This window comes from Triticum dicoccoides, chromosome 4A, assembly GCF_002162155.2.
Source record: "Triticum dicoccoides isolate Atlit2015 ecotype Zavitan chromosome 4A, WEW_v2.0, whole genome shotgun sequence".
NCBI classification, from domain to species: domain Eukaryota; kingdom Viridiplantae; phylum Streptophyta; class Magnoliopsida; order Poales; family Poaceae; genus Triticum; species Triticum dicoccoides.
The window spans coordinates 569,834,123-569,843,992 of record NC_041386.1 but is presented as its reverse complement, the minus strand read 5'-3'; the positions used below and the strand labels follow the sequence as shown (position 1 = coordinate 569,843,992).

General features: G+C 55.1%; 1 protein-coding gene and 1 pseudogene across 1 annotated transcript in view; both read left to right on the top strand.

Moving 5' to 3' along the window:
• Positions 1-1,647: 1,647 nt before the first annotated feature.
• LOC119286825 overlaps positions 1,648-9,870 on the top strand; it is a 10,353-nt pseudogene continuing 2,130 nt past the window's right edge.
• LOC119283663 (extensin-like) overlaps positions 7,849-9,870 on the top strand; it is a 42,460-nt gene continuing 40,438 nt past the window's right edge. The window contains exon 1 of the mRNA XM_037563115.1: positions 7,849-8,152. Within this exon, the coding sequence (XP_037419012.1) occupies positions 7,849-8,152 (304 nt within the window). The remainder of the gene's footprint in view (positions 8,153-9,870) is intronic.

Here is a 9,870-nt window from a genome sequence, read left to right as displayed (position 1 = left end):
CCTTCTTATAAAGCCGGTCCTGAGATAACCGACACACGCAGAACGCGCGCGACTACGCTACCAACAACGAGCACCGGAAGACCTAAACATCACCATGCTACGACCTATCACACCTAAGCTCCACGACAACACCCTCAAGAGGGAGAATGACGCAGAGCGTCGCTGTTGTCGAGTACACACCAAACAAAGATCCTCATCTGGAGCCCTGACACGGAAAGAAGAACCCACAACGACGTCTTCAAGAAGAACGCATCACCCACGGGTGTCGCCGTCACTGGCGCCAAGGCACAGAGCTTTCGCTCCGCAACTCAACTGTGCCACCACGAGGCCGCCAGGAGGAACGTGACAATGCCAGATCCCCAAATCCGGATCGGAGCACCGCCCTTCCAAGAGAGGACACGCCCGGGCTACCCGCTGCAACACCTCCTGATGCCCACACAACACGAGAGGAGCGCTGCCACCATCGTAATAATGCCCGCCGAAGAGCAACCATCCAAACCACCATCCGGGACCGCCGCCCCGGTATCCTTGTCGCGAGATATCGTATGCCACTCACATCACAACTCACCGAACCACGTTAGGAAGAGCGAGAACACTCCATCCACTCCTAGCCCGGCATCAGTCCCTGAGTCTAGGTAGGCGTTTCCATCATAGGAGGCACCCACCCTGCGTCCCCAGCCACCCGGTGGACTGGGGGACATGACTCTGAAGCTGGCGATGGCCGCTAGCGAGCCAAGACCTTGGTCAGGCGAGCTTACACGACGCCATGTCTGTCGTCACCGGCGCCGATCCGCGCATCGACACAACGATAACACGACCACCACCACCGAGCACCATACCCACGAGAGGAGCACGAGCACCACTCACGAGCACATCCCAGGTCAAGCCCGACCTCTCCTACATGGAGCACAAGCTCTGATCCGCCCCGGGCCCCGAATTGGCCAACGTGAGCACGAACCCTAGATCTGAACCTACCCATCGGTCCAAACCCAAGAGAAGGAGGCCACCACCACCACGCCGCACTGCCTTCATCACACCATGCAAGATGCACAACGCACACCGCCGCATACCACCCACCAGGGAGCCTAGAAGGACCCACTCCACCACCATGTGCCACCAGATGTCCTCCCGACGACAGATCCGGCCGAAGCTGGCCGGACCCCTCCAGGCTGGCGACAGATCCGACAGTACATAAACATTACTATTCACTCTTTTTGTACTCACAATTTTGTTTCCTTTTTTTGGCCCGAAGTCGACTGAAGTTATTCCTTCGCGGGGACCTTTTATACAAGTACACCATTCGGTCCTTTTTAGTCTTATATAAGTTTTGTCTGAAGTCAAAATATCTCTATTTTGACCAAACTTATAGAAAAATATATCGACATTCACAATGCCAAATCAATATTGTTAGATTCATTATGAAGTGTAGTATATATATTTGGTATTGTAAATGTTGATATTTTTCAATACAAATTTGGTCAAAGTTTATAAAGTTTGACTTGACACAAATTTAATATGCGGAGTAAAAAGGACAAGAGGGACTATAACACTAGATCAAGTTTGTTTAAAAAAAAATCAGTTTTTTTACTTTTTCTTAAACCATTTGTTTAAGGTGAAATTTCAAATTATTTGTTGATGCCTTGGGAGCCCCTTTGTTCCTTTGTTCGCTAAGTATAATTACATGCACATCACATGCGGCTCATGTTTAACTAGACCAGATGCTCACAAGATGCTTGTGTGATTAACAAACCGGTCGCTCACATCTTGCCACCGGTGCTACTAAGTAGTACTAACGATGGGGTCGTTCACGAACGCCGGCTCCGCGCCAGCCCCATCCGCGGCGAGGCCGCACGTCGTGCTGCTGGCCAGTCCCGGCGCCGGCCACCTCATACCGCTGGCCGAGCTTGCGCGGCGGCTCGTGGAGCACCACGGCTTCGCAGCCACGATCGTCACCTTCAGCGGCCTCTCCGACTCAGAAGCCCTCCCCAGCGGCATCCTTGAGTCCGTCTCCACCGTTGCGCTCCCTGCCGTCAAGATCGACGACCTCCCCGCCGACGCCCTCCGCGGCAGCCTGCTCGTGGAGCTTATTCAGCGCTCCCTCCCAAGCCTCGGCACCCTGCTCCGCTCCATGGGCTCCACCACCCCGCTCGCCGCGCTGGTGCCGGATTTCTTCTGCTCCGCGGCGCTGCCCCTCGCCGTCGAGCTCGGCGTCCCGTGCTACGTCTTCGTCCCCAGCAGCCTCACCATGATCTACCTGATGCGCCCCTGGCGAATACCGCAACCTCCCGGAGCCTCTCGAGATCCCCGGGGGCTTGTCGCTGCGCCGCGCAGAGCTTCCGGTCCCGTATCGCGACTGTAACGGTCTGGCTTACGCGCAACTGCTCCGGGGAGGCCGGCGATACCGCCGTGCCGACGGTTTGTTGATGAACACCTTCTACGAGATGGAACCTGCCATGGTGGAAGAGTTCAGGCAGGCGGCGGAGCAAGGCACGTTCCCACCGGCGTTCCCCGTGGGGCCGTTCGTCCGGTCAAACTCCGACGAGGAAACCGGCGCGTCGGCCATCCTAGAGTGGCTGGACCGCCAGCCGGCAAGGTCCGTGGTGTACGTCGCGTTCGGAAGCGGCGGAGCGCTGTCTGTGGAGCAGACGGCCGAGCTCGCCGCCGGGCTAGAGGCGAGCAGCCAGAGGTTCCTCTGGGTGTGGTGCGGATGCCGAGCCTGGATGGCCGCACGTGTGTCTTCGGGACCGGCCACGACGACGACGACCCGTTGGCGTGGCTTCCCGAGGGCTTCCTGGAGAGGACGAGGGGCAGGGGCCTCGCCGTGCCGGCCTGGGTGCCGCAGGTGCGCGTCCTGTCCCACCCGGCGACGGCGATCTTCGTGTCGCACTGCGGGTGGAACTCGGCGCTGGAGAGCGCGGCGTCCGGCGTGCCGATGGTCGCGTGGCCGCTTTACGCGGAGCAGAGGATGAACGCCGCTCTGCTGGAAGGGGCCCTCGGGGTGGCGCTGCGGCCGAGGGCGCGAGAGGACGGCGGCGCCGTGGCGCGCGAGGAAGTCGCGGCCGCGGTGAACGAGCTCATGGAGGGGGAGAATGGACTCGTCGTGCGGCGCCGGGCCGAGGACCTGCAGCGAGCGGCGGCACGCGCGTGGTCGCCGGATGGTTCGTCCCGCCGGGCGCTGGAGGATGTCGCCGCCAAGTGGAGGGCGGCGCTTGGCGCGGGCAGTTGAGGCACGTACACTCGTGACTGCACCAACTGCGCATGGCACCCCCTGCCAGTTCAATTCGAATTTTATTAGTAACCAGTAATAATCCTGATGATTTTCGCCTCGCTATGCACCCACCCCTCTCCTCCGCTGCCTCCACGGCGGCCGGAGCCCAAGATCCACCTTCAAGCCCCAACCACCGCTCCCCTACCGATGCTGCATCTCTCCTGCAGCTACTGGCATCCCCGCTGGCCGGCCTATCCTCGGCGTCCCCTTGCCTGCGTAAAGATGCGGACCTGGTGGAGATCCCCTCTCCAGATCTCCCGTCGGCCACCATTTTGGGTACGATTCAAAGCCGTATCCCGCCCGCGGCAGTGGAATCTTGCCCTGCTTCGGCTCCGGCCGCACAGCCCAGGCTGCGCTCGCTGATCGTCGCGCCTGACGGTTGGGCTGCGCCCTCCTCGATGGGTTGCTGCGCCGCGCCGCGCCTCCATTCCATTATTGTGGCACCAGAGGGTGGGTTGCTGCCTGATGCCGCTCTGCCTGCCGCGGCTGGGCAGCAGCCTGCTACTGGATCCGGCGATGCTGCTACCGAGGATAGCTCCCTTGGATGGCAACAAGTGCGCTCCAGGAAGGAGAAGCGCAATCCGCAGGCCCCCGTTTTGGGAGATCCGCGGCAGGGGCGACAGGGCCGGCGTGCTCCGCCCTCTGATCCCATGGCTTTGAAGCAGCATCTCGCGTTTAAGGCTAGACTCCGCGGCAAATGTTTTCGCTGCCTGTCAAAGCGCCATCGCCTTGCTGACTGCCGTGAACCTCTCCGCTGCATCCGGTGCAAGGGCATTGGCCACTTTGCGCGTACTTGCTCTGCTTCCCTCCCCCAGCCACCACCCCCGCCCACTCGCAAGCCATCCGAGCCCTCCGCCCTCCCCCCGCCGGCAGGCATCTTCAGGCTCCTACTCCGCCGTCCCGGCTGGCTCTGTCCACCGTTCTGCGGCACGCTGTTGGGCCCAACCAGTTAGTCCAGTGCGGGGAGACCAGCCTGCTCTCTCTGCTGCCTGTGATGCGCCTGTCTCGATGGCCTCCCCACAACTGCAGTTCCAAGCCCCCTCCTTCACGCATGCTGCTTCGGTGCCAGGGCTGCCTTCAGGCTTAGCTGTTTCAGGCTGCTGGAAGAACTTTGAGATCGGTGAGGCAAGCGGTGCTGCGCCTTGCTTGCAGCGACACTCCAACCTTTCCCCTCTGGAGGAGGTGCTTGCTGCGGCCTCTGCTTCTGGACAGAACCACAGGCTGGGTTGTGAGTCCGCCACTGCAGCTTGGCACGCATCTACCGAGGCTGTATTCAGCTCCTTTGGGGACCTTGGGATGTCCATGTCAGGCAACCATCAGCGCTGGCAGCCGTGTGACAGGTCGGGGCAACTTCAAGAGCTGGGATCTCCAACTGTACAGCGGCAATGGGAGCTTGGGAGGAATCCGCTGCACCTCCCAGTTGCCCCTGCCTCCTGGGATCGAGCAACCACAGCTGCCGCCTCTCTGCAGGCCAAGTTCAACAACGGTGGTGGCCAGGTGCACCCCGTGAACAGTTGGGAGGCATATGTGGCTAGAACCCCTGCTATTGATTTCTCTGCTCTGCAAGGTACGCCTCTTAAAATCTGCTTTGGGTCGGGAGCGCAGTTGGGTCCGGATCTTTCCGACAGGAGCACACAGGAGGATGGGCTCTCTGGAGGGGATCTTGTCAATGCCATTGTATCACGTGTGTCCTCCCTCCCATCCGATCTGCAGCAGCGGTTTGTTGCATGGGTTGCTGCTCTTCTATCCCCGTCTCTGCTAGGTGTGCCGTCTACAGAGCCAGCAGGAGGGCAGACCAAGAGGAAGCTATTTGCTTCCAGGACCAAGATTCCCAAGAGCTCCCGTCAAGCTGTCATTCATGACCTCCAGGAAATCTCAAGCTCAGTTCTGTGTTCGCCTGGGCCTGATCAAGAACGTTAAGGAGTTCAATGATGACACCCTGAAGCTGTACCTAAGCTTCTTCGAAAACCCCGTGCCACAGCCTCTCCTCGCCAAGCTTGCTGAAGTTGCCAGATGAGGATCTGCAGCTCATCCTAGACGAGCTGAACGCCACTGCCAACTGAAGCTCTTGCCCCGCATGGTTGTTACTCATCCCCCATGGATAGTACAACATCTTCTTCATCTAGGTACCCCACTGCAGGTTGGGCCGCGCAGACTGCGCCAGCCCCGGTTGTATCCCAGTGTATTTGGCCTGTTTCCTTAGTTGTCCCGAACTTAAGTTACGCGCTGGTGGCGCCTGACTGTGTCTGTTTGTTGCGAGTTGAGTCCTATGTCTGGTCTTGGTCGGCGGTGGCGTCGAACCAAGGATCTGTATTCACTTCTAGTGTCGCGCGGGTTGCGCCTACCTCTTGTATTCACGTGCTGGTGGCGCCTGATACTGAACCTTTGTATGTCCGGGTCGCGCCTTGGGCGCCTACCATCTGTAAGCACGTGTCGGTGGTACCTGATCATGTCTTTGTCTTGCTGTTCCATCTTGTCTATTTGGCACCAGGCCTACGGCCGGTTGTTTCACCTAGTTCCCATGGATGAGAAGCTATCTGTGCTTTGCTGGAATGTGCGCGGTCTTAATGACCGTGCTAGACGTTTGGTAGTAAGATCCTTAATTGCCCAGTGCCGATGCTCGATCCTCTGCCTGCAAGAGTCAAAGCTGTGCTCCTTTTCTGAGGAGGACAGGAAGGAGCTAGGGGGAACGTTGCTTCAAGATGCAGTTGCGCTGCCTGCCCAAGGTACAAGAGGAGGCATTATCTTGCTTTGGGATACAACTCAGTACACCATCTCTGATGTAGTGCTTAAGGAATTCTCCATCACGGCCCTTGTTAAACCTCTGTATGGATGCCCATGGACAATCTCCACTGTGTATGGACCTCATGATGATCAAAGGAGAGCCAGCTTCCTGTTAGAGCTGCAGGAGATAGCTAATTCAGTAAGCACCCCATGGCTAGTCTTAGGCGACTTTAACCTCATAACCTCGGCGGCAGACAAGAACAATCCTAACGTGGATCGGCGATGGATGCTTCGCTTTCGGAATGCCCTGCACACCTCAAGTCTGACGAACAATCTCCGCCGAGGTTGACCTGATCGGACGGCGGTACACTTGGTCCAACGAACAATCTCCGCCAACGTTGGTCCGCCTGGACCGTGCATTCTGCACTGTGGATTGGGAGCTCAAATTTCGGGCAGCTAAACTTCTCCCTCAGTCTTCTTCCATCTCGGATCATTGCCCGCTGCTCCTAGTGAATGAGGGGATGATAAAAAAACAGAGAAGGTTCCAGTTTGAGTTATATTGGCAACACATCCATGGGTTCCAGGAGGTGGTGACTGTGGCTTGGAATAGTGTGGAAGGATCTAATGATCCGATTAGCTCGTTTAATATTAAGCTTAGGACCATTGCGCGTGCGCTTACTGTCTGGAGCAGGACAAAAATTGGAAACCTACAACTCCAGTTCACGGCAGCGCAGGAGCTTATTCTGCGATTAGAATCTGCTCAAGATGAGAGATCCTTGACTAATCATGAGTCAGCAATTCGTTCACTTCTGAAGTCTCGATGTCTTGGCCTTGCAGTCCTGCTCAGAATTAAGCAACGCCAAAGAGTTAAAGTATCTTGGCTAAAGGATTCTATGTCCAGTTCCAAGATGTTCTTCATCAAGGCTAATTCTCGGGCAAAGAGGAATGCTATCCACTCCATGCTAAACTCCAATCGTGTGCTGCTTAGTGACCAGGAGGGCATACTTGACTCAGTTGGTGAGCATTTCAGGACGGTTCTGGGCACTCCGAGTGAAACATCATCGGCATTCTGTTGGGATTTCCTCAAATTTAACCCAACAAATCTGCAAGATCTAGAACAAAATTTTTCCTTGGAGGAAATAAAGGAGGCGATCTGGGACATGCCAGCGGACAAAGCTCCGGGGCCCGATGGGTTCGCGGGAGCATTTTACCGTGTTTGTTGGGACACAATCAAAGACGACCTTCTGTGTGTCTTCCAGCGACTGTTCAATCTCAATGCTCGATCGCTCCATAAGATAAATGATGCGCTGATTGTACTGATTCCAAAGAAGAAGGACCCGATGGGGATCGGCGACTGCCATCCCATCAGCTTAATTCACAGTCTTATGAAGATCATCATGAAGGTCCTCTCAAGAAGATTAGCACCGTGGCTGCCAGCTCTCATCTCTAAATGCCAGAGCGCGTTCATTAATGGTCGTTGCATCCAGGAAAACTTCATCTATGTCCAACACCTTGCGAAGCACTTCCACCGGGCTCATCTCCCGGCGATACTGCTAAAGCTCGATCTGGCAAAGGCCTTTGACTCCATTTCCTGGCCTTACATTTTGGACTGCCTACGAGCCATGGGATTTGGGGCGCGATGGCGTGAATGGATTGCCCTTATCTTATCATCCTCTTCTTCTATGGTTATGGTTAATGGCATACCATCAGTAAGAATTTGGCACAAGTGCGGCGCTCGCCAGGGTGACCCGCTGTCCCCTTTCCTATTCATCCTCGCAATGGAGCCCTTGCACCGAATTTTTGACCTGGCAACCGAGCATGGGCTGCTCTCGAAGCTGCGAGGGTGAGCGGCCACAATGAGAACCTCATTATATGCGGACGACCTGGCGCTCTTTGTCAACCCTTCGCAGGATGATATGAGGATGGTGAGACACATTCTGGACATCTTCCAAAAGGTAACAGGTCTGTGGACTAATTTCGCAAAGAGTGTTGCCTTGCCAATACGTTGCGATGAAGTGGACCTGGAGCATGTGCTGCTGCCGCTGGGCGTGCCCACGGGCACGTTCCCCTGTACCTTCCTCGGGGTGACTCTATCCATTAGAAAACTTCAGAAGATTCACTACATCAACATAATGACCAAGCTCGATTCCAGGATGGCTGGTTGGAAGGGAAAGCTGATGTCTAAAGGGGACAGATTACTTCTTGCAAGAGCAGTCCTACAGTCCTTGCCTGTGTACATGTTCTCTTCGCAAAAACCCTCAAAATGGCTTCTAAAATGGTTCGCTCAGCGAACACGGGCTTGGTTCTGGTGCGCTGAGGAGAAATGCAATGGTGGCCAATGCAGAGTGCGCTGGGATATGGTATGTCGCCCGAAACACTTAGGAGGCCTTGGACTCCAGGACATGGAAAAATTCGCACGAGCTCTCCGGATGAGATGGATTTGGCTAAGATGGACCGCTGCTAAGATCCCAATAATTGGCACGTACGGACCCTGTGACGACGAAGACTTCGCGCTATTTGCAAGTGCTACGAGAGTGACAATTGGAGATGGGAAGACTGCGCTTTTTTGGAAAGATGCCTGACTGAATGGCATGGTGCCCAGGGACATTGCTCCCGTTCTATTCGGCGCGGCCTCTCGAAAAGAACGCACTGTCTATGACGCACTATCAACGAACAATTGGCTGCATGATCTGGAGCGAAACTGGAAAGATGATATGATCCAAGAACTCATCAACCTATCTAGTTTGCTTGACCATACAGAGCTTAACCCACTTGTAGAAGACCACATTACCTGGAAGTTAACAAATGATGGTGCTTACTCCGCCAGATCGGCCTACATCTTCCAGTTTGAAGGAATGATCAAATCTCCCATATACAACAGTGTCTGGCGTGGATGGGCTCCTGCCAAATGCAAGATCTTCCTATGGATGGCCTTGCAGCGCAAGATTCTTACGGCGGACGTGCTATTGTTGAGAGGTTGGGACAATAACTATTTTTGCCCTCTCTGCATGCGCTGCCTTGAAACGGCCGCACACCTATTCTCAGAGTGCTCATGGTCTAGACGAGTCTGGGACTATATGGCCACGACTGCAAACATTCCTTCTTTTTAGTCTTCTCAGTGGAGCGTGGATGCAACGCTCCATGAATGGCTACAAGAGCTTACACCCCAGGACACTGATACAACGCGTAGAAAAGGTACGCAGGCGCTGGCAATGCTAATCTGCTGGGAACTTTGGCTCGAGCGAAACCGACGAATTTTCCACCAGCAAGAACTACCGCTGCCAACGCTGGTCAACCGAATTAGGGATGAAGCAGCAATATGGAAACTCGCTGGATGCCCAGTCCCATTTGACCCAGGCTGAGCACTATTTATAAACTCGTCGCGATGTTGTATGGCAAAGCCAACAACGGTTGTATTTTTATTTTTTTCACTTGGTCTCCGACCTGACGTTGTTTTCGGCCATCGGCCTTTCTTCTTCTTAATGGATCACAGCAGCTCTCCTGCTGTCTTTCAAAAAAAAGTAATAATCCTGATAACCGGCAGACTTCTTTCGGTCCATAACTCCCAACACACAGGCATGAATAATGTGTGACGAGAGGAAAATGTGCTAAAACTCGATGTCCATGTGAATTAGGCCAAATACGCGCTGAGACATTTGAAAAGAAGACGAGTGGTTGTATTCGGCTCTTATAAAACTGACAAAGGCCACAATTTAGCCAACCCTTTCCTTAAAGGCGATCGGTGGTCCAAACTCTGCATCGAAGTGGAGTCACGTAAAAAACACTTCGTGCAGGTCTGACGTCCTAGCCGTAGAGGAACCACGTCAATACATCTCGAATTTGGTGGTTAAACTCTACCGTGGTGACAAAGATCCTGT